A 25,381-nucleotide genomic window follows, 5' to 3' on the forward strand; every position below is an offset into this window, starting at 1 on the left:
TTACGACCCAGGCGGTAAGTTACCGCCTGGGCCGTGACTTTACCACCATGGCGTAAACTACGTTTACGCCATGGTGGTTGGCGGACTTACCGCCCCATTCCGAGTTTGGCGGGGTGGTAAGTCCCCAATCCCCATTTACCCTTCCCCATTCCCATTTTTGCCCCATAGGGCATAATGGGAGTGGGGAAGGCATTAATTACGCCACCGTAAATTACGGTGGCGTAATTAACTCCATGGTCCCTTAGCGCCATGGATTTTAACACCTGCTAAAAGCAGGTGTTAAATCCGCCATGGCGCTAAGGGACCTCGTACTCAGGCGGTAAGGGTCGGCGCTGTTTACGGCGCCTTAAACCCCTTACCGCCTGAGTTGTAATGAGGCCCAGTATTTCATTTCTCTCTAATCAAGCTGGTGGAACCCAATCCATTTCTGTTCAGATTGGTTCTTCCTGTTGCACTGGCTATTCAAGAATGAGTCGGAAGCAGATGTTATATGTGATGATGTCATACATTGTGTTGGTTTGTATGTCCTTGTTGCATGACAAGTTATGATTGATGCAATCACTCTTGTGAGCCTGCTTTTTTCTCCTCATTCAAGTGTTGTACGCTAGCAGCACTATCACTGTAAAACTAGGCTTTCTCCAGAGAGGTAGGGGTGGATGGCAGACTGTTAAGCAGCATTGCCACGTCCTTACAGGATCTGACGTTTCTAAATTGCGGTTCCCGGGGTGGCACCCAGTGGCACATATGAGGGTGTGTGTTTGTTTTTAGCACTTTGGGTTTCCTCTGGCAGCCAGAGATGTCGGATCTCGTGGTGTGTCGGGGCTCCTCTTTTTCTTAAGCATGCACACCATGCTCTAACCAAGCTCTGTATCTTTATATGCTCGTATGGACAAGCGTGGTACAGGAATTGCATGTCTGCCTTTTCATTGCTTTAGTGTGTAAAAGGGTATTCCAACTCAAGTATGGCAGACGCTCCCATTTGCGTATATTCTGGGAGCCCAAACAAGTGTTCAACACCACATTGCGCTAACTCTTATTTTGTCCCTTACAACATTGTTTGTGTTTTCTTTATGTCTTTATGATCCTGTTCTTTTTGCTCCTGGTTCTGTCGCCAATTCCCATGGGAGGTTCCTATGCACTTGTTTGGCTTTTCCTTTATTTGGAATGTGTGGATTCTCTCTTATTGGTCGGTACACTGGTTCCCTGATGCCTCAGGGACTGCAAAGTGGCAACCAAAAAGAGTAGGTGTGTTTTATGTCACCAAGAAGACCAGGGTGTGCTCACCCATTATCCTTGCCATTCCCAGACGGTACCAAACCTCATTTTAACACACAAACTAAGTCAACACAGAAATAGTGAAAATAAGTCATAGGCTAAATATGAATGCAGGTGAATGCAAATGGATATTTCCCATCTGTGAAAGTGAGCAAAAAGCATGTGCTGCAAACTCTCATCTCAGAACAGGTTATCATGCCATGTTCTTTCCGGAGAGGAGCGCCAGCTACCTTCTTTGAAATATTTGCAAGGAACTTGGGGTTGGTCACCCTGAGTTACCTGGGGGCAACCAGACGTGGACTCCCTGCTCACTATGCTCAGAGAGGCAAAGCTTCACCTCACTGATGAGGCCCAACAAGGCTGAAACACGTGTATGGGGTTGCTGTTGGTACTCTTGTTCAGAGAGGAATTGCCATAGCATTTCGGTGCTGGACTGCCCATGTGGGTGGGACAAAGACTGATATGCAAATGGGTATTTCCCATCTGTGAAAGGTGCAGTGAGCAAAAAGCGTGTGCTGAAAAACTCTCATCTCAGAACAGGTTATCATGCCATGTTCTTTCTGGAGAGGAGCGCCTGCTACCTTTTTTGTAATACCCGAAGCACAAGCACAAGTATGACCATTTGGACTGATGCTTCTAAGTAGAAGATTATAATTCAGAAATATGCCAGCAAGCCTTTTTTAAACATGCATGTATTCCACCATAAACTGTGTACTGCAGTGGCTATGACATTGGATTTCAAACGTGCAGCAGATAACATCCATCTCCAATTATGTGAAGGCTCCGGGTGTCTAGAACGGTTCAGATATTGCCTCCTTCTCGTGGCTGATAAATGCCTCTGTCTAAGTACTTCCAAGGAAGAGATATTCCTTTTAGAGCCTGATGGCTCCACGAGTCTTCCTTTTCCATACACTCTCGCGAGGATAACTAAGGGATAGCTTGGAAGCAAGACGACATGGAGCAAAACAGGTTTGATCCCCTGGTCCGCGCTTAGAAACCTCTGGGTATTAAGCGCTTTATAAATAACATATCATATCATATCACTCTTGTCTGGGTTCAATCTCACCCAACACATCAGGGCTTTTACTTCTGAGTCATCTGTGACACATATTTACTTATATTGAGCATTTGTTCGAGAAGAGCTCCGGGGTTTACCAACAGGCAGATTGTTTGGTCATAGCCCAAATGGTTTTTAGGGGGGCATAAGTGCCCAACAAATTCATAGCTGAGCTGTTGAATAATTCTAGGAGGACCGAGGCATTTCCTATGGTAGGGAAGTCTGCTTCTAGCTCATTGACTGGAGAGGTTTTGAATGAGCAGCGATGAGTGAGGGAGCGTTTATCCTAACCATTGTGGGCCGTGGGTGATCGACACTAGGATAGTGGTGTGTTCACTTAGAAAGTCTTGAGATCACTTTGACTGAGAGAGGGAGGTTGAATTATGCAAAACAGTATGCACCTGGAGGAAGAATGCACCAGCTGCACCATCATATAACATGATGACCCCGCACTCAACCAGCACAGCCTCTTTGTGTGTGCTGGCATGCATCACTGGCACACATTCTTAGAGCCACATCCTCTGACACAGCTCCAAAGATGCGCACAGAACACCTTAATCTACATTTTAGTGAGGGACTTGATCCGCGTTTTAGTGAGACACACCTGTCACACAGGCATGGCAATTTTAGACCATGTTTGGGGCAGCTAAAATATGTGTTCTCCCAGAGCCTGGTACGGACATTTTCAATAACTGCACATGTGCTGGTAGGTATGCTGTGGACACTGCAAATGAGACATACCCATCGTTACTAATGAACTGGTGCGCCAAGTGCGCGGGTGCATTTGGTACTACATTTGCATCTTGAAGCTCGTCCTGTAACGCAAAATTACTATAAATGCATCAAAACGTGCGAAATCAGTTAACGGTTTACTTCAAGTAAAAATAGCATATATGTGTATCCAAATCGTTTGTGTATATGTATGTTCACTGTTACGGTGTGCTAAGATTTCCATTTACCACAACAACAGCTAAAAATAGAATACGTGTTTCTCACCAGCTGATAAAGGTTTTCCCAATAGTCCTGAGTCATCAGCCGAAACAAAGACAAGAAGGCCCAGCTGAACGTGTCAAAGCTTGTGTAGCCGTAGTTGGGATTCCTACCAGCTTTCACGCACATGTAGCCCTCTGGACACTGACTGTAAACAAAAGAAAAAGAGACATTTAATATAAAAAGTTATTTCAGTGTCACTAAATGCTTTATAATGTGTGAAATCCTAACTTCACAGATTATAAAGCATTTAGTACATACAAGATATCGTACGTCGCACAAGCTCTCTTGAAGCATTTCATGAAAAACAACCCTTTTATAATAAAAACTCGCCATACATGATGTCATACTACGTGGCAAAAGAGGAAAACCTACGGGGGTTTACGGTTGGCTCAAGGGGAACATCTAAGTATACTTTCTGTAAGGATCAGGTTGTGTTTAGGTTTCTATAATCAGGTGGACATTTCATGCCCACCCCTAGTGCAAGTCATCTTCATTAGTTACTAGAAACACAGTACCATATTGGCTCTCAAAATATAAGACCCTTTGTTATATGGTCCTCTTCAATAGTCCCCCAGTGAAGGTGGACCCCTAACACAAAATAATACATCCGTATGCATGAATTGGCCTGTGTGTTGTGCTCTGCCATATGTCTCCACAAAAGGCTTCCCTCAACTGCCAAGATATCTTGGAGATGTAGAATCAAAGTCATGAAGAGTATCACTGGGCGAGAGAGAGCTTTCAGAAATGTAGTTGTACACCTACTATTAACTTGCGCAATGAGCAATCTGAATTTGCCTCTGTGGGAATGATTTGCATCATGTTAGCACAATACACTGATTAATTAATAATATCAGTGCATCCCTCCACGTGGTTCGAAAGAGCTTTGCACAAGTGGACATGTCTACAGACGCCACCATACTTGCTACTAATTACTAAAAGCATACATTAAGATGCCACCATTCCCGCATTAGATCACTCACAGCTACAGACGGTAGGCGTAGTTGATATGTGCAGTTGATATAAGGGCCTCACTATATATGCACTGTGTCAATTACTGTAAGCCCAGGGTCTCACCACAGCACAGCTCCTCACTGGATCAGTTTCTGAAGCTTACATCTGAAATGACCAACAAGTGAACAAGGGCTCTCGACCAGCAGGTTCTTTTCGGTGATTTGAGAATCTGACTCAGTGGGGAATCTGACTCAAATAGTCCTACCACTTATACATCCAGGCCCTGATTCATGGAATTATTTGCGTGTAAAACGGGGATTTGCGTGCCATTCTGCCCTCAAATCCCCATCCGTCAAACAGGGATTTGCAGGCAGAATGGCACACAAATCCCTGTTTTACAAGCAAATAATTCCATGAATCAGGGCCCCAGTCTTGCACAGTCTTTCAGGCGGATTCTCTTGTTAAAGCACTTGATATACCACGTGTGCAGTCCACATGCTTTGTCAAACAGCACAGTGTTTCAATATGGATAATCTGCATGGAAACGCCTATTACAAACATTTCTGCTTCAGTGTGCTTTGAAAGCACAGGGACAAGATCTGACCCCACCCCCCACTCTGATGCACACAATGGTCTGTGAAGCCCCAGAATACCTGGGCAGCAGTGGAAGCTGTGAAAGAACCCTGACCCTGGGACTCTGCTATGAAGGCCATCAGTAATCCCCAATTTTTCAGGACTGCTATACCACCCTCGCCAATTCCTTCTGCGTCTCTTGGTCCCCTGTGCTACACACCCCCTCTGCTTGAACCCTAATGCTCACTGCCTGATTTTGTCCTGCCTTGATTCCTCCTGCAAGTAGAACTAAAACTGTCTTTGGCAAGATCCTGTGTTCTGCTGCTCGCCTGAGCAGAGACAATCTTCGACATCCTCACCACTGGACCGTCCACCACTAGCTGGGAATTCACTCGAGGCCACATTTTCTTATACGTGCTCGGTGTTCTGGTAGAGTCAGTCATGAATTTGGAGGTCTACCTAATTGGGACTGAGGGGGAAAGCCCACTCTAATTCTACACTCCAAACTGTGGTAGGAAATTTGGGCCAAGTTGAAAGTGATGATTAGCACACCCGCAGCGTGGTAGATATAGAAAAGCCCTGTCAAGAGCTGAAGTGGTGTGTCTGCAGCCTGATCGCAAGCTGTTACAGGCAGAGACTAGCCTCAGGAGCAGCTGACAAACACCACCACATGAGATGGCAGCCATGGCAGGGAAGGGCCTGACAGTGACTGACATGTACACCCTGGAGAGAGTTCGATGCATGAAGACAGGAAGTGAAGGTGAACCCCTAACACAAAATAATACATCTGTAAGCATGAATTGGCCTGTGTGTTGTGCTCTGCCATGTGTCTCCACAAAATGCTTCCTTCAGGCTGCCAAGATATCTTGGCGATGTAGAATCAAAGGGGGAAAGTTCAACAATGACCACTTACATGGTGCAGTGCATGCACTTCCACATGGAGTCTGATGCATCAACCTATGACTCGCCCACTACCCTTGATTTCTGTGCTCAATATGGAGTACATCTGCTTCCATCTCTGCTGCCCATGCATGCGTGTGTGCTGGAGATCTGGAATAGGTGTTTACAGTCCAACTGAACACTGCAGACTCCACCTGCTATTAGCAGATGCCCTGTCTCTCAGTCAGCAGCTGCACAGCTGATGGAGGGTGGTCTCTCAGTCAGCAGGTGCACAGTTGGTGGAGGGTGAAGAGACCTCACCTGCGATTAGCAGATGCCCCGTCTCTCAGTCAGCAGCTGCATAGCTGATGGAGGCTGAAGACATTTAACCTGTGATTAACAGATGCCCTGTCTCTCAGCCAGCAGCTGCACAACTGATGGAGGCTGAAGACAACCTGCGATTAACAGATGCCCTGTCTCTCAGCCAGCAGCTGCACAACTAACGGAGGCTGAAGACACTTAACCTGCGATTAGCAGATGCCCTGTCTCTCAGCCAGCAGCTGAACAACTGACGGAGGCTGAAGACACTTAACCTGCGATTAGCAGATGCCCTGTCTCTCAGCCAGCAGCTGCACAGCTGATGGAGACTGAAGACACTTAACCTGCGATTAGCATGTGCCGTGTCTCTCAGCCAGCAGCTGCACAACTGATGGAGGCTGGTGTCTCAGCCAGCAGCTGCACAGCTGAAGGAGACTGAAGAGACTTCACCTGCGATTAGCAGATGCCCTGTCTCTCAGCCAGCAGCTGCACAGCTGATGGAGGGTGGTCTCTCAGTCAGCAGGTGCACAGTTGGTGGAGGGTGAAGAGACTTCATCTGCGATTAGCAGATGCCCCGTCTCTCAGTCAGCAGCTGCACAGCGGATGGAGGCTGAAGACATTTAACCTGCGATTAGCAGACGCCCTCTATCTCAGTCAGCAGCTGCACAACTGATGGAGGCTGAAGACACTTAACCTGCGATTAGCAGATGCCCTGTCTCTCAGCCAGCAGCTGCACAACTGATGGAGGCTGGTGTCTCAGCCAGCAGCTGCACAGCTGATGGAGACTGAAGAGACTTCACCTGCGATTAGCAGATGCCCTGTCTCTCAGCCAGCAGCTGTACAGCTGATGGAGGTTGGTCTCTCAGCCAGCAGCTGCACAGCTGATGGAGGCTGAAGAGACTTCACCTGCGATTAGCAGATGCCCTGTCTCTCAGCCAGCAGGTGCACAGCTGAAAGAGGCTCAGCCAGCCGCTGCACAGCTGATGGAGGCTGAAGAGACTTCAGCTGCGATTAGCAGATGCCCTGTCTCTCAGTCAGCAGCTGCACAACTGATGGAGGCTGAACACACTTAACCTGCGATTAGCAGATGCCCTGTCTCTCAGCCAGCAGCTGCACAACTGGTGGAGGCTGAAGACACTTAACCTGCGATTAGCAGATGCCCTGTCTCTCAGCCAGCAGCTGCACAACTGATGGAGGCTGGTGTCTCAGCCAGCAGCTGCACAGCTGATGGAGACTGAAGAGACTTCACCTGCGATTAGCAGATGCCCTGTCTCTCAGCCAGCAGCTGCACAGCTGATGGAGGTTGGAGAGACTTCACCTGCGATTGGCAGATGCCCTGTCTCTCAGCCGGCAGCTGCACAGTTGATGGAGGCTGAAGAGACTTCACCTGCGATTAGCAGACGCCCTCTCTCTCAGTCAGCAACTGCACCGTTGGAGGCTGAAGAGACTTCACCTGCGATTAGCAGATGCCCTGTCTCTCAGCCAGCAGCTGCACAGCTGATGGAGGCTCAGCCAGCCGCTGCACAGCTGATGGAGGCTGAAGAGACCTTGTCTGTGATTAGCATGTGCCTCCTCTCTCAGTCAGCAGCTGCACAGTTGATGGAGACTGACTGGTAAAGTGTGGGAAGCTCATCTTTAAAATTGTGCTCTTACCAGATGTGCATGTTTCCCATATCCATCTCATATTATGTGTACATGAGAATATAAATACAAACGGTGTTTACGATTAACCAAGAATAGCATATGACAACACTGCATAACTTAAACCGACATGTTATTATACCCACATGCTTGTAAAGGCGAATATATGTTCTGAGCATCAGTTGTTTGTATGGGTCCATGTAAGTCTATATGCACTATGCAATGAGGAACAACTATTCAAGATCGCCATGCTAGGCCACATAGGTATCTCAAAACAGGAATGCTCTTGCAGATACTGATTTTGTAAGACATGGCCACACATGCTGGGCCATTTCATCTGGGTTGTGCACTTCCACTGCCATAGCCGGTCAGATAGCACAGCGAGGAGAGCGCTCGGTTTGACATCTGTGCAGAGCCTGCTGATGGAGGTTCGAATCCCGGTAGGGCGAAACTCAGCCTTTCATCCTTCCAAGGTCGATAAATGAGCACCACACACCGTAGGAAATAAGCAGCGCTCAGATACCGGAGGGTTCGTAGCGCTACATAAATGCACAAACAAACGGATGATGTTACTGTGAATTCGATGATTTGTATTTCTGGATTTACAATGCTTAATGCAGAAATATAAATCCCAGAATGCAGAGAAAAGCCATGAGTGGAAAGGTACAAACAAAATTAAACAGTGCTTAAATGTACTTCATTGACAAAGAGGATTGTGCTGCAGAGGGAGCATTGTGATCCATTGGAACGGATGGATTTCGGGAAAATGTATGTATATTAGTACATCAATGTTTCAATGGAATAATATGTTCCCTTCTATTCATGATAGGTAAAATCATACATTGAAACTTGCCAAAATGTCGAATCTGTAAATGTTAGAAATCAAATTCTATATCACACTGAAATCACAGACATCAGCCACTGCAGCCTACATTGTACCTGTCAGTGTATGAGTCCTCGTACAAGTTACTATCTAACCCACCATGGCGGCCATCTACAAACATGTGTTAGATGGAGGGAGCCCACCCCCACTGGCATACAGTCTGCCAGCTGCTACTGCTAGGGCATGGGTTAGTCCCTACAAGAAGATGCGATTGGGCCGAGGCCAGACAGCGCTAACAAAAACTTTGACCTATCTCCATTTGCACCCTTTTTGCACCCTAGTTTTCTGTTGAGGGAACCCCAGGCTCTGTGGATGTCACCAGCCCCATTGTCCCTGCCATCCTGTGAGGCTTCCCTGACAAGAAGTCACCTGATGCACCATGGTAGTCATTCGATAATTTAAAAAGCTGAAGGAAGCCAACTACATCAGCATCCATCCTACCAACTGCGCTGGTCAGGCGCAGCATGGATTTGTTCCTAGCGGACCATGTTATTATACTGATCCCAGGTAACCCGAAAAAACGTTTCCTATTTCCATCTGAGTGCTTTATACTGCTTAGACGCCCTGGTTGCCCTCCTCATGCTGCCACCAGCCCAGTTCTCTCTGCTGGCTTTTGATGCTCCCCTTCCAAGATACCCTTCAGGTATCCCTCATCCAACCCCATCACACCTGGTGCCCCTTACCTCTTCTTCCAGAGTCTCTATTCTAGACTAGCTCAGCCTGCTCCCTTGATCTTCTGGTGCATATCCTCCCTCCATTGGCCAGCATCCACATGTACAACATGTAGCTAGTGACACCCCCCTCGAAACACTAAACATCCAGACATCCAGACGTGGCTCTCTGCTATGGGCTTCAAGGGCTTCACTCCCAAGCTGACCAACTGCACCAAGGTCCTTGGGTTTACATCACCAGAACCTCTCCCTCAAGAAACACATAGCAAGGAACGCACAGGTAGTTTGATTCTATCTTTGCTTCCTGTGGAAAATCAAGACTGTGATCCCAGCAAAAAATTTCAGATCTGCTTTTCAAGCCTTGGTACTCTCCCACCTTATTGGTGGTAATGCCCATCTGGAAGGCCTTCTGTTAACCACTCTGGAACCCCTCAGATGGAACCTACATGCTGTGGTATGACTCATCAAAGGTTGCGCACATCACACCAACCTTGCAAACAGGACACATGACCTACAAATTCTCCTGCGTCCCCAAGATACCTCACTGTTAAGAAAAGACATGTGCAGAATTTAAATCCACGGCTGCAGGAAGTAAAGCAACTGAAGACAAGCCTTCTCTGTCTACTCCCCAGACTCTGGAACCTCCTTTCTGACAACACGAGACTCCTGGCATTTCTATATTTCATGAAGGAGCTCAAAACCTCCTGTTCAAGGAAATGCTCCTCCTTAAGATCTATTTCCTCACACTCTTCACTCCCCAAATAACGTGAGACTGTGCAAACTGCTCCATATTGTTTCCTGCCCTGGGTGACCATAGATCGCCTCCTGCCAGACCACCTGCCCTCTGACTCCCCATTGTTATATCCATACTCCCTTGCATTTCTACTTTCATCTCTTTGTCCCTTTGCCTCATAAAATGCTCTGTTGCTTCCCAAAACTACCTCTCCACTCGATAAGTACCATTTTAATAATAATAATAATAATAATAATAATAATAACAATAATAATAATGATAATAATAATAATAATAATAATAATAATAATAATAATAATAATAATAATAATAATAATACAAAATCCATGGGAGTGTCCCTTCGACTCTGATGTTCTCTTAGTGGAGGGATGCATTGCTAGTTCTCTATATGGGCATTGTAACTATAGGGCTTTGAAGTTCCTGCTGCTGCCCTCTCAACCTTCTTAGCTGCAATCTCGGACTACATGTAACCTCTCAACACAGTTTTCTCGCTTAAGGCTGTGCTTCCTGACCATATGTCCTTTGCTTGTTGTGTTTTCGGCCCAAAGCCACAATTGCAATCAACACCCATTAATTGTTCCTCCTTATCTAGGTGACCGTTATGCAGCCAACCACCTCTACCTCATTAATTGCTACACACTTGGTTGCTTCACCAACTGACTGAAGCACACATCTCTAACATTGGCGACTGTTCCCATCCAGGGTTCCCCACACCATTAGCACGACTTTTAATCCCATTGATTGGGTGTCCATTGTTACATGACAGTTGACCATGTGCACATTTAGTGGGTACTCACTATTTGGTTGCTACTCAATTTATTGTATTGTTTTTGCCCATGTATCTTGCGATTGCTTTTCCATTGATGTCCCTGCCCATTGATGGTTTCCTCACTGTTTATGTGCCTGTTCATTGTTTTGCCTTTGACTATGTACCTAGGGCTTGGACTGAACATGATTGCTCTCTCCATTGATGGTTTGCACATTAGTTGTGGGCTTATTTCTTGGATTTCCTTGGAATATGTGCTCATGGATTGCTCTGGAATTGATTGGTTTGCCCAATGATTTCCTAGTCTATTGATTGCATGCAGTTTTGATTATGTGCATATGTATTGTTTGCCTATTGACTGCTGTGCCTTTTGATGGGGCTACCAATGAATCGTTTGCCCATAGAGTTTTTGCATATTCATTGTTTTGTCTTTCACTATGTGCCTATTGATTGCACTGCCCACAAATTGATCTGCCACTTGATTGCATTGTTCATTAAGTGCATATCAATTGCATGTATTCTAATAGTTGGCTTAGTGTTTGTTTTGCATATTGATTGCCATACCTTTTGCTTGTCCATTAATTCCTAGCCCATTAATAGTTGTCTCGCTTCATGTTGTAATCATGTAGTGTATTGCTTTTGACTTCGTATTTGTTGATTGCTATGCCCATCATTTGCTCTTTCCACATATTCTGTGTCTTTGATTTTCCCATTAATGTGTAGAGGAGCAGGTGGATGCATTCTACCTAGCTCCCACCCCCTCACCTCCATCATATTTGAAGAGCAGGAGAAGAGCTCGATGTGTGACCCCATGTGTTGTCTCTATACCGCATCAAGTGTAGGAGAGGCAATATGCACTCAGGCAACCATACCGAATTTACCCTCTTACTGAAAGAGTGGAAAGATGTTAACACATACCGTTCGATATCATGGAGCACTAGGTGAAATCTGATGAGGGCAGAGTGATGACATGAAGTTGATAAACAATGACATACAGAAACAATATGAAAATACTAAAGAATAACGGTGTCACTGCAGCAACAAGAGAAACATGTACGTAATGATGAAGTAATTATATATAAAAAGAAGATAACGTAACTTGCTGATCAATACGTGCAAATACCCAGTAACGCAAGGTAGATGTGACATATAGAAGCTTGCTGTAGAGGAACATATAACATGACTAGGGTGGCCATAATAGGAAGATGGACGTCGGCTTGTGTTAAGACAGAATCCAGCTCCCTTAGAGACAGACCAGGTTGCAGAGTCAAGAGACATTGGAAAAACAGCTTTGTGTTTAGTAGAATGTTAAAGACTCCAATCAAGCAGTCCCACTAAGTCAGTGCCTTGTCTGGGATTGCTCAAGGGAAGCTCTTATTTATATATTTTTATGTCCAGTTTGTGTACTCTGGATGACAACCCTTATATAACACCCCTCTCTTAGAATCCCCCTGACCCCACTGAGCCAAGAAGCAAGTTTGTTTTGCAAATTTAAAAGGTTTATTTGAGAATTAAACTATATATATATATATATATATATATATATATATATATATCGCACTTTTATAATAAATTAATAATTGATATCACACTTGTGAATATGAGCAGTAATCAGCAATAGGTAATCCTGCAATAGCACAGTACTGGTGACTTAAGACTAGGAACAGGTGAATAAGGTATCAGAGAATGCTTTATGGTTTCAAGAGATGCAAAGATGAATAAAAGGCAGTACAGAAATAAACTTGATATGATTTCAGCAAGAGATAATGTGATCACTTTTTCTTTGACAATTCACTCCCCCCCTATGAAATGTAAGGAGATGGAACTAACACGCACAATTCTCAGGAATACACACAAATGCAATACAAAGTTCCAGTTTCCCCCAGTGAGCTTAGAGGAAAACAGGTATGATTTTAAACACAGGCAAAGTCCTTTAAATGTGGTATGCAATGAAGTGAAAAATATGCTAAAAATTATTTTAATTCCCTCTAGAGGTTCAGGGTGAGTGATAGCTACTTTAAATTAGTTCAGTATCACTTTAGCAATGCTCTATGAATGATTGTCAGGTTGCAAACGAATTTCAACAAAGGAAAGCAAGGAGCTGCTATTTTGACACGTGAAGAAATTTGAGCCAAATCGCGGCACTTTTTCTGAGTGTGTCGAGCGTGATTACTGAAGAAGTATAATGAATGGAAAGTCGGTTCTGGATTCGTTGGAAAGCCCAGAATCTTAGTAAGTACATTTCGTTCCTAGGATAAACGGTTCAAGAGATACCAACGATTTAGTGAAGGTAGATTTTCAGAAATTAAATTTTAAAGTTCAGAATGACAGATGACAGTTTTGCAGCTTTGAATCAAAAGAAGGGACACGATTTCTATGATGCAATTCTCAATAGGTTAAAATAGTTTGAATTAGATCATATTAAACTAAGAGATTGGGTTTTTGCACATTTCTGGCTGAGTACTCACACTATATTTTTGAAAGGAATGGGCTTCTGTCCCCAATCTGGTCAGGTTTGGACTGGACTCCTGACGGTTCTGCTCACAGCGGTCTGGTCTCTGGTTCTGGCAAAAGTTCTTGCCACTGCACGGATCTCTGGTTCTGGATACAGCTCTGCTTTCTGGTCTAGTCTGTGGTTATGGATACAGCACTGCTTTCTGGGTACTGGCACAGGGTACTAGCCAGAATCAGACAGCTCAGCCTGGCTGTTTGAATTGGTTTGGTTGCTAGGTTTTGAAGGCCTGCTGATAGGAGTTCAGCTGTTGGGTTCTAGAGTTCTTGGAGTTTTGTTCTGGAGTCAGTCTGGATGCAAAGTCTGTAGTCTGGATGTGAAGTTGTCCGCCAAAATGCTCCGCAGAAAGTGAAGAGTGAATCTCTTGGCTGTCCTGCACAGTCTCCTTTTATGTGTTTTGAAAAAGTGGGTGGGTCGGCTCATTCTGCATGCCCAGCCCTCTCAACTTATCATTGGCCAGTTCCTCCTCTCTCCCTTGATTGGGGGAACTGGGTTGTGAGTCAGAGTGATGAGAAAGGTTTATGGTCAGAGGATCCTCCCCTTGTCAAATTGCACACAAATCTATTTCTGATCCAAATACATATTTATCTATGTACCATTTTTCTAATATTATATGTCCAGTTAACATATTTTCTGTAGCACCAAACCATCCGATCCCTGTCTTTGTAAGATGCCGTGTCCACTTATGACAGAATTCTGCCCTTTTCATCCAGATAATGACCTCTAAACCTTTCCAGATTTTATACAAATGTGCACCAGGGATATGGGTTTTAGATGATAAAGTGTCAGATTTTTAACATGCATACATTTGGAGTACCAACCTTTTTTCTGCTACTATCCCCAAGAACATACCACAGAGTCCTAACACCTCTTAAAATGTGCACAGAAAAATCACAAGTATGATGATGTTATTTATATAATTTTTACAAGTCTGCACTATGAATTATCCATCTTTTTTTAAAATTATGCTCTGGCCCCGAGGGGTGTGGTTTTCCAAAGCACATGGTGGAATTTCTGGTTTATCCACTTCCCCCAAGTTCAGCTTGCTCACAGATGCAGTGCCCCTCCCCGTTTCCTTCCAAGAGGAAGCCATTTAAGACCCTCCTAATTTAACATTTGCCTGGGCCAAGGACAGTGCTTTGTTTAGTTTCCTGCAGTCCCCAGGTGCTCCTCCCCTAATTCAATCAGAGAGGTGTCATCTCCTTTTGGCAGGGGCAGCAGAATGCAGCCAGGCCTGGGAACACAGCTGCTGATCAAGTTTCAACTCCTGTCGGGGGGTAGTTGCCGGGCAGAATTCACTCTCTTCAAGCCAGGTTTCAGCTAAATGTCACTTTAGTTCCCAGTTTTCTACATTCAAACCAAACTTGCAATTTTTACACATGCAGCTAGAACGCTGATTCTAAGTTCAAAACTATGACATTTAACAGTTGCAAACTATGTGACACTCAACAGTAGGTCACTCATTTATTTTAAACATTTAGATTTTAGTGTCTTTCAGTCCAATTTCACTTCAGCTGCTGACATCCACAGCTCAGCCAGTTTTGTTATAAATATTGTTTTGGGCTCTTTCTCTTTCCAGATTTTGTATGCACACAAGTCTACCTTCTGCCAAATGTCTGCTGGTGTTCATTGAGATTTTTGAATATCTTACAATGTTTAAAATAGGCATTTTTAGCTTGCATTTCAGAGAAACAAAGGTAATTTCAAAGCGCTTTCTGAGCTAACCGGCACTGCTGTATTTCCTTTGGCACACATTTCACCCATGCCCCTCCTGGCCCATCACGCTCGCACTGGTGGGTGGCAGTTCAGGGGAACATTTTGGTGTGCGCCAAAACTGCGCGGTTTTCCTGGATTCTGGTGCAAATGTGGGCTTTTCCGTCCTCTTGTATTTCCTAAGCCCACAGCACCAAATGTTGCAGCATAAAAGTCCAAACGTGGGTCAGGACACCCAACAAGAAAGAGGAGTCTATGTTGGCCTGGGATCAAGGATGCTATTTTAAGGAATAATTGGAAAGCACAATGGGAGGCAGACGGATAAGCCAAGTATGTAAGACATATTTCTCTTCGATTAAAGAAGAAAGCAGTTGTAATAGCCAAATATTAGACAATTCAACGTGGATAAGGTCTATACAAGATGGAGTGAGCAAGTCTATAAAGGCCAAGAGCAGCAAGAACACCTAGTAGAAGTAAATCAAATAGCAGTAAATAAGAGGTTGAAATAGACAAATGTGCGGTCTCCTCACACGTCATTCAGAAGTTGAAAACAAGGGCTATTCATTAAGCTTTGGATAGTGATGTGCTTACACTCCTTCAAATGTCCCAGAACAGAGAGCAGACTACAAGATCAACTACAGATGGGAAACTTTGGTTTATGGCCAGACTGATGAGAGATGATGGATTCATTGGGAAAGTTGACTTGACTCGAGCACCTGGGTTTTGTTTCGCTTACGTGCTGCTAACAAGCAGAAAGTCCAAGGTTGGGTGAGAATGCCAACCAATCAGAGAGTCTTTGTGGCAACATGTTATACAATGTTACATGGACCAATCAGCTGCTATTGTCTCTGCTATAATCAGTATTATACATATTTAGAAGTTTTTCGAGGTGTGCCTTACAGACAATAGTCAGCCAATGAAGGACTAACCCCTATGTATACAATAGGTACATAAGTTTCCTTAATCAACCATTCCCTTCAATAGGTTTTGCAGTTTGCCACATAGTATGATGTGATAGGTGATGCATTTTGGGGTATAAATCCTCTGCATAATCAAGTGTGTGTGTGAGTATGCAAACCTTGGTCTGTTGTTCACCTGTTTACCCTGCTTTATTGAATTGAGAATAAAGTAGTATTTTGCCATATTGTCTGAGTCTGTCTGGTTATTTGGTCTGAGATCTGTATTGGTAATTCAACCTAGCATGAGACGCTTCAAGGTGCTTTTGCACACATTACTTTAACAATCCTTTTATTTTCCCACATTTTTTTTCTCCAAATAACTGTATTGCCCAATGGTTGAGTTGGTCACTGATTACTTTTTCTATTGATGGTTTGCCAATTGACATTATACCAGTTTACGGTCCATTGCTTGGGAATCCATTTACTGTATGACCTGTATCGCTCTGCTGAGTGCATATTTTCCCATCGATTGCTTTCCCACTAATTGAATGACCTTTAATTGTGTGCACATGGAGCATATACCCATTCAGGGCTTGGCCGTCAGTTCTAACAGCAAAGATGTTAGGACACACCATCAATATTCGGGACCCTAGTAGTCTCAGTTCCTCACTAGAGGTTACTTTGAGTAAACCCACATAACTTTATTTAGTCCTTCTATAGTCCATTCCATGAAACATTGTCTAAACTCCTTCATCCCAAACTGTCAACTAGATTTCCCTGCACTTGCTTGTTGTACTTCATTTTTACCCTGACAACCCAATATAGAGCTAAGCAAGTTAGCCACCCATCATTCACTGAAGGTCCTGCCACAGGACCTTCAGTGAATATGTATGCCACCCTACTCATATTCAAGATAGCAAGATAACATACCCTCCACCTTCACCCACACATTTAATAAGGAGGGGGTATCACTACACCAGTTCAGTGAGGACTCAATACAAATACGGCCCCCTATTCATAAATAATGTTCTCAAAAGAAAACATAAACCTTAATGAAAAACTACATTTTACATCCTCCATGAGTAGTTTTGTTCATTGTTACACTCCACATCCAGTTCCTACCAACAGTCGATTTCCCTTTTCCAGATTGTGGAAATTGACACTTCGCACACAATTGTTTTTTTCTGGTTTTTATTGGAATACAGGACCTCTCCACACATCCCCGGGCAATGCACCTCCCCATGCCTGGGTCGCTTTCATTTTTGGAGGATTAGTTTGGAATATAATATTCTTTTTAAATTCTTGGACCAATGCATCTAATATAGTGCCCTGTGTTTGACCTATTAGCCATAGATTCGGATCCCAGCTGGCCCACTCAGCCCTTCATCCTTTCAAGGTCAATAAGATGACTACCATTGCTTTGGGTAACAATAAACCTCTGTTATCTGTCAATAGCGCTAAGATACCGTTCTGCGGGTGAATGCGTGCTCGGTTCTGTGTTATTTGCTCGAGATTAATTTATCAAATTCGATTTAATTGAATTTCTTTGTGGTAGATTTGACTGCAAATATACATGTGGGAGAACCCCCACAGCACCCAGACAAGCACCCCACATAAATGATTACCCTGAACCCAACCCCACATATATTTGTGGCAAAATCCATTGAAAAAATGTGATCAAATCTAATTCAACGAATTAACCTGCGGCAAAAGCTCCCTACCCAGAGTGCTCTACAAGGAAATATTTAGATTAAACTTGGTATCCACTGTGGAAATATTGCATATTTGTAACAAAGAAGAATGTTCTACTAATGCCTGTTGCTTCTGCAAAATTCCTTTGGAAGTAGAGACAATGAGGTAACTTTTGATTCTCTGCCCAGCTCTCTATGGCTCACATGTTTTTTTTTTTTTAATAGATTTCGTATCTATCCTGTTTTCATTGGAATTGATATCTTTTGGTCTCGCCCTCACTCTGCTCATGTAATGCTGTTCCAATGGCTGTCATAAGATAGTTTGTGTGTTTGAAATGATGTATTTACTTTTTTTAATAATATTTAATGTAAAACGTGTGTATTGTTGACATGTTTAATATGTATGTGTTACAACGTCTGAGTGTTTTTTATTTATATTTATAAATTTGGAAAACAATGTATTTTAAACCATTACACAATAAACAAAACATGACCATGTCTCTCCATATTCATTATCACCCCACTAATTTCTCTTATTTCTCTTATTTCCCCTACCTTTTTTTCTTTTACAGGAACATAACAATCACTTTACAGGGATTATGAATCGTGAGAAAGGGGATGTTATGGGGTTTTTCTGGGAAATTAATATTTTTGGAAAATGTACATTAAAATGAAGACATTGTTGATAATCTTGTCTCTTTTCTTTAACCCCATCTACATTGGCACTACTGTGTTGATTAGGCCCATTTCCCTTTGCCCCGTGTCCACCTGCCCTATAACTGGGGTTGTCCTCATGATGTATGTTTCAGGGGCGGGTATGTGCCTCAGTGATGTGATGATGCTTTAGTTTCACAGGTTTGCACATTGGTGTCTTAAGCCATGTTCATATGGGGTGTCCAGAATCCTCTGCAAGAAGGAATGGAACGCATTATGAGTGTGTATTGTTCATAGGGCACAGACAGTGGTTGGCCCTGAATCTTGTGAGGTTCACGCATTTATATGTGGTAAGTGGACTGAAGATGTTTTTGGAGGGTCAACATGTACTTTTGTAGTGCACAGCCAACACGCTCAAGTACTTAGGCCAAGGCATTCCATGGTAGGGACAAACAACATGTATAAGCAAATTAAACTTCATGGTTGTTAGTAGCTCTATAAAAATGGTATACGTTGTCATGTGTAATTTTCTAGTGTGACTTTGTTGTGCAGATCATGTGCCATCCCATCTGTTCAACTCATCAAGGCATGTGCAAGGAGTGAAGTCAGTTACAAAGTTAATTACGTCAACTTAATTCTGACATGAATTTCGTTTAAAGACTTGTGTTGAACAAATACCCAGAATCCAGGTCAGGACGTACGAGATGTATTACAGGCACTTGTTATGCAGGATAACTGAATTGTGTGTTGACCCTGGCAAGATTGCACACTTATGTGAAGTGCATGTTCAGCGCTGCTGCGTATGCTTGTTCCGGGACACTTGCTCTTAGCCCTGAGTGCTCTAAGGGCCACACGTGCACAATCTATGGCTTCAGCCACACTGGCAAGTCAAGCAATGTCATAGAATGCTTTATTATTCACTTATTTATTTAGTGTTTTATAATGCACCACATGCATTCAGGATCCTTCCAAGCACACAAGTATGCACTGCTATATGTGTTGCATCATGGTGCGCGAGTCCTGTGTTGGTATTTTTAAAAAACACCACTATGTAATGTGATGTGCAAATCCCATAGTGCACTGGAATGATTCACATGCACAGAAGTACAAGTTGGCGAGTTGCTTCAAGATTGGAGATATTGCCATTCTGAACTCTATGTTGGTTCTAGGTTATCCTGGATTTCTGACAATTTTTAAAACATGTTTTTTTAATTAACTGTATTCAGTTTATTACAACCTTTTGACTTATTTCCCATAAATATCCCCAAAAAGAAGTATATCCCCAGAGAAAAAAGCAAAGAGAAAGAGAAGGTAATCACAAACTCCCTTCCCTTTGTCAACAAAATCCCACTCCCATCATTTCTTTAGCAGCCTATAGTTTGTAAAAGTCTTTGTGTTTATGATTGTGTCGCCTCCTTCTCCCTCAATTATTTTTAAAACAGCCTCGAGGAATTTAATCGTGGCAAAATTAACTCTCTGATTTTGTCCACCATACACCAGATCCCACTATTTCTCTGCATCCCGACCCTCTAACCCACCAATGTTCCTACATAATTGAATTGCTCTCATATCTTTTACGGATGGTCAAGTGTTTCAGGAATTCTGGTTGCAAATCAAAAAGACGACATTTGCTTGACACAAAGTGCTTGGCATGTCTCAAAATAGTGGTTCTGTTATGTAATACGTTGATTCTAAATCTCAGAAACAGGACTCTTTTTTTATTGTGAGGACATTTTTTCAGATATTCTGGTGTCATGTTCAGAAGCCCGTGGTTTGATCTCAAAAGAGTAGGGGTAACTGACTTTGCTCTTTTTCCTCAATTATTCGCCATTCATCAGCCCATGGAATCTTTTTGACCAGGTTGGGATTTTCACACAAAGTTTCGTAGATGTACCTAAATTCTTGAGTAGTAGAGTACGCTGCTCTTTCCACAAATCCAGGGCCCAATCCTTAGGTTCAGAGTCTCTCATCCTAATAACCTCACATTGTGGAGGACATTTTCACAAATGTACTTTCTGAAAAAGAGTTAAGATGTTTGCAGACTACTTTTGCATGTAGTGATGTTAGGCCCAGTTCATGTCGCATGACTACTATAGGTACTGCCAATGTAATACGTTTCCAAAATAAACCTTCCAAAACATCCCAGATATCACGTCTTAGGCACAGACAGGCCTCAGCCCCAAAGGTAAGGACAGGTGTTACCTTTTGCTTGTAGAAGGTTATAGTTAGTTGGAGGGACAACTTCCCATACCTTCTATCAATCGTCCTTCCTTGTGCTGTAAGACTTTTGACTTTGGACTTCAGGTAGTCTATCCAAGCCTTTTCACCCTATATCTTACTTGGCATTACACCCAGGTATTTTAGTTCTCTGACTGGGACTAAGCGTTTCCCATTAAGCCACCAGCTTTCTTTCTTTTTTCTTCCTCCTCTATCCTCCCCCAATATCATGATCTCAGACTTATCAGCGTTTATTTTCAGACTATTTTTCTCCACATATTTTTGAAGAATATCTAGTTTCCTTTGTAGCCCAATCTTGGTAAGATCCAAAAGAACAAAGTCCTCTGCATTTAATAGCTAGTCAACCTCAGTTCCTTTAATTTTTGGTGGAAAAATAGTTTTATCTTTCAGAATTCTTTTCAGACCTTCTAAAAAGAAATTAAATAGGGTTGGAGCAAGGGGGCATCCTTGTTTTAATCCCTTCAACGTTTTGATTATCTTTGTAAGGGTTCCATGGCGGTCCAGCTGAATACTCATACTTGTTCCGATGTACAGAGCCTTAATCGTTGCCAACAGGTCATTTGGGCATCCTTTGTCTTCCAGTTTCTTCCATAAATCTGGGCACTCTATGATATCGAAAGCTTGTTGCAGGTCTATGCTTGCCATGTATAGATTTTGTTTTTTATGCCCAATATCAGTAGGTTTAGGTTGCACGGAGTTCTTTAATAAAACCAGCCTGTCTCTTGTCGAAATTCTTTGACATCTGGATCCACTCTTTCAATCTCATGAAGAGGATCATTGCATACATTTTTCCCAGGACGTCTATGAGGGCAATAGGCCTGTAATTTGTAGGTAGGAGATGGTTTCCTTTTTTAAAGACAGGGACCACTATCGCCGCTTTCATTGATTCATGAATTTTTCTGGTCTTCATTATTCTTCTGAATAGAATGTCACAAAACTATGTCCAATACTCTTGCGCAGCTTTCAGAATGGCATTGGAGATACCATCAAGACCTCAGGCGCAACCTGATTGCTTTTTTGTTTAGCAGTTTGATCACCACTCTTTTGAACTCTATGTTCCAACCCTGATGATTTTGCCTTTCCAACTCCATCGTCGTGGGCATAGCTTTATCTGATTTAAACAGGCCCTTAAAATGATGCACCCATTTTTACTCTGGAATAGGATTAGCGAGGTGTGCACTCACTGTTCTCCCTTGATCCTTTAGTAACTGCCATAGCTTCTTTGCTATTTGCGTTGTTCAATTCTTTTAGCATAATCTCTGCATCATTTTGAAGAAGATGTGCTTTGTGCTTTTTAGCCACTTTGTATATCTTTTGTTTTTTTTACGTAGTAGCTCCTTCTTCTCCAGTAGGTCTCAATTTTTCAGCTCACACATGTCTTTTCTGAGATCTTTCTTTTGTACAGCCACATCCTTGTCATAGATATGTGTTGATTTAAATGTGTGTTTCAGGTGTCTGTCTTTACGTTCTTTAAAGGCTACCAGGTTTTGCTCATACTCCACTGTTTCCAGCTCCTTCTTTTGCCATGCCGTAACATCTTATATCAATGGGGTATCGCTCTGGGCCTTATCCACAATCAGTTGAAACCTTCCTCTATTTTGTTTTTATAATTCCATTGTTGTTGATGTCCTTGTTTTATTTCCGAGAAAGATGCTATAATAGGGTTATGATCACTGTGTCGTGCCCACTCAACTACCAAGGATACCGTGTTTGGGAGTAGATTTTCAGACACAAAGAAAAAGTCTAATGTAGCCTTCTTAGATCCCGCTGACCACGTGGATGCGGCTTGTATATCACCTTTGATGTTTCCCTTTAATAAGTGGAAAACTCTTGTATCCATCTGTTCCAGCCATGCTTGACCACAAGTCTTTTTTTCCATTTTTAGCTTTTTTTCTTTCTTTGCTTCCAAGCGAATCCGCCAGACAATTTGGATTTAGGTCTCCACAAATTATTATACAGATGTTTGTGAAGTCCTCTGACATTCGGACAATCAAGTCATTTAACCAAATATACAAAGGATAAGCCTTCCTGGACCTCTGGGTTTTGATACAGATTTAACAACAGTAAGGATTCATTTTTCTTCTGGTCCTTTTTACCTTTTTACAGAGATCCATCCTAGGATCTGTATATAGGGGTTTGGGTTTTTTGATTACACAACTCTCAGATTTAAGCCATTTCTTATCGTTACCATAAGGCCAAAGGAGGGCCTTTAACGTTTGCCCCCTTTAGCAGGGTTTAAGTAGACCCTGTATGCATTAAACAATGGGGGCTCTATCAGCCATGATTTTTGGATACAAATTATATCCACTTTTGCGACTGCTGGTATCATCTTGTTGAACAGATGACCAAAGCCACGAGTACTCCAGCTCCCGATTTCCACATTTTGACTGTGGCTTTCCTTCTGACCCTAATCCTTAGATTTTGCCGCCAGGATCCAGCTAACCAATTCCAAGAGGAGGGTTCCTTTGAGGGAGTAATGTTTGTTTGTTTATAGATTCCCTTGGCATTGGTTCTTTCCATTCCTCTGATGGTAATACTGATCTGGGGGAAAAAACAAGTTTCTTTGTCCATCATACCAACAGGTGAATGTGTATAAAATTCTGGGTACCTCATAGGGGAGTTTATTCCAGATTCCTGTTGTTATTGTTTCAGAGTTTTCAAAGCTGGTCCACTCCCCACAGTTTCCAACAGTTTCCACCCATGAACCTTCCCTATGATTTGATCCGCTCTCCCTGTTCTCTTATCGCTGGTAAATCAGCGGGGAGCATCTCCTATAAAAATCAAAGCCCAGGGAACAAATGTTTTAGTTTGCGTCCAATAAGAGAGTGACGAGAGTAGAACTGATTAATAGCGTTACTTTGGCATTTATTTGCTCATCTGGGAAGCTTACGATCTTCTCAGTGTATAACTCTCGGGCGTGGAATATGATGGAACAAAGTCATTAGATTTGATCTGTTATGAATTAGACCCTCCTCAGATCTCAAGATTCTTTCTATTCTAATTGATAGGTTCTGATCCCAAACCATATCACCTTTAGAATCGTCCCCATAGCTTGAGTTTTTCTTAGACCTTTGTTCCAGGAATGATCTTTCCCATCTGTGTGGCACCTGCTTAAGTGGTTGTCTATCGTCCTTTGACTTTTTCAGTAGCTCCTGCATTAAAGAAGTTTGTGGTGAAAAATCTGAGTCTCCAGCTCCCTCCCCTCTCAACCTGTCCCTTTTTTCTGGTGTGTGGTTTGCTGAGGCTCTCTCTAAGGGAGAGACTACAGCCTCCCTCCATTCAGCTAACCGACACAGATCCGTCTATTTCCTCCATGGACTCCAAGCACTCGTCTTCATAGACGGATTGGTCTAATAACTCCGCTGTGACAGCTTCCTCTTCAGCCTTTTGAGTACCCTTTAAACACCTTTTCCCGTGCATGTTTGTCCTTTCCAGGTTTATTTTGTTTCCCACCCTATTTTCAAGGTCACCCCTTTGGCCTGATCTTTGTTCCTTAAGTTCCACCGGGATAGTCAGTTTTCTTAAGAAACCTCTAGTGCCACATGCTTTACCATGTGGAGGCTTCTTAACGTTCTTTGATTTCAGGGGTAGCTTACCCCCTCCGGTAGGATTTAGGTTGTATACTAATTGACCTTTTCACAATTGACCTTGGGAGAATTGACCTCGGGAGAATTGCCCTAATTTAAAAGGTCAATTAGGACAAATATGCGGGGGGAAACCCCCCGCAACCCCCTACCCAATCCAAAACCCCATGCATCCCCCATCCAATACCCTTGTGCTATTTATAATCCAAAACCAACCCAATACATATATAAAATAAATAAAATAATATGAAGGTCAATTGTGCAGAAGGTCAATTAGGACCACTATAATTCGGTAAATCGTGCAAAAGGTCAATTGTAAAAGGTCAATTTGGGTAATACCAGGATTTAGCCTTCACCCTCTTTTCCCTGCCTCAAATATCAAAAAAGGGTTTTTCTTTCCCTTTTTCTTTCCATTCAGCAGAGTGTGGTTCTCGCATTTAGACTCATCCGCTAATGGTGATCTATCTGCTTCCTTGTGCATCACAACATTGATTTGGATAGGCTTTTGTTGCACCGGTTTCTCCAGCAGATAACTGGTGGAGGTTTCACCTTCTTTCTCCTTTTCAATTTGCAGGTCAATTTCAATGATGTCATGCGCTCCTACAACTTTGTTTACCACTAAACTGTTTGCCTGGGAGTTTAGGGTAGGCTTTTCAGCTGTGGTCTCCTTCACTTTTGTATCGGCAGGTAGAACCATATTTATATATTTTTGTACAGTTGACCAAGAGGCGATTTCACGTACACCTTTAAAAAAATAAGTTGATCTAATTTTCCATCCTGCAAAAGATCAATCAGGGATTTAAGGATCACCCCCTCCATTTCCTTTTCTCTTCCCTTTTTTTCTTACATACACTCTATGAATGATTCCACAAAAATAAGTTGGAGTTTGTCAGGGCCATCACAGTCGATTGATCTTTGTATGTATCACTCACATTTTCATACAACTTTAAGTTGGGAGCCAGGATAATTGATACAGCAGTTTGTATTGAATTTTGCATATTCGCTGCCCACTCTTGCTGAATGTTTTTTTCTTTGACTTTTTGTCTTTGTTCTTTCATCTTCCTACACCTACAACTTGCTTGTGGATCCTTTTCTCTAATTGTGGCTCACAATAATCAATACTCTCTTCTTCTATGGTATCAGGCAACGCAAACATGTGTATTCTCAACCCATGACTCCCTTGCTTCCCTTCTCATGACAGTTCTCTTTTCCAGCTTGTTTTGTTCACTGCATTCTCCAATGTCCCTACTATAATGTTCTATCAGGTTAACATTTCCCAGCCTTGGTTTTTTTGCTGGGATTTGGTTCAACTCTTTTAGGGGGCTTTAT

The 25,381-nt window shown here is 42.9% G+C and overlaps 1 protein-coding gene across 2 annotated transcripts in view; it reads right to left on the reverse strand.

Moving 5' to 3' along the window:
- LOC138488902 (sodium channel protein type 2 subunit alpha-like) overlaps positions 1-25,381 on the reverse strand; it is a 1,546,115-nt gene that overhangs the window by 663,509 nt on the left and 857,225 nt on the right. For both annotated transcript variants that reach the window (XM_069616296.1, XM_069616295.1), the window contains exon 9: positions 3,329-3,470. In XM_069616296.1, the coding sequence (XP_069472397.1) occupies positions 3,329-3,470 (142 nt within the window). The remainder of the gene's footprint in view (positions 1-3,328; positions 3,471-25,381) is intronic.

This window comes from Ambystoma mexicanum, chromosome 9 (genome assembly GCF_040938575.1).
Source record: "Ambystoma mexicanum isolate Mex_15411 chromosome 9, UKY_AmexF1_1, whole genome shotgun sequence".
Taxonomy (NCBI): Eukaryota; Metazoa; Chordata; class Amphibia; order Caudata; family Ambystomatidae; genus Ambystoma; species Ambystoma mexicanum.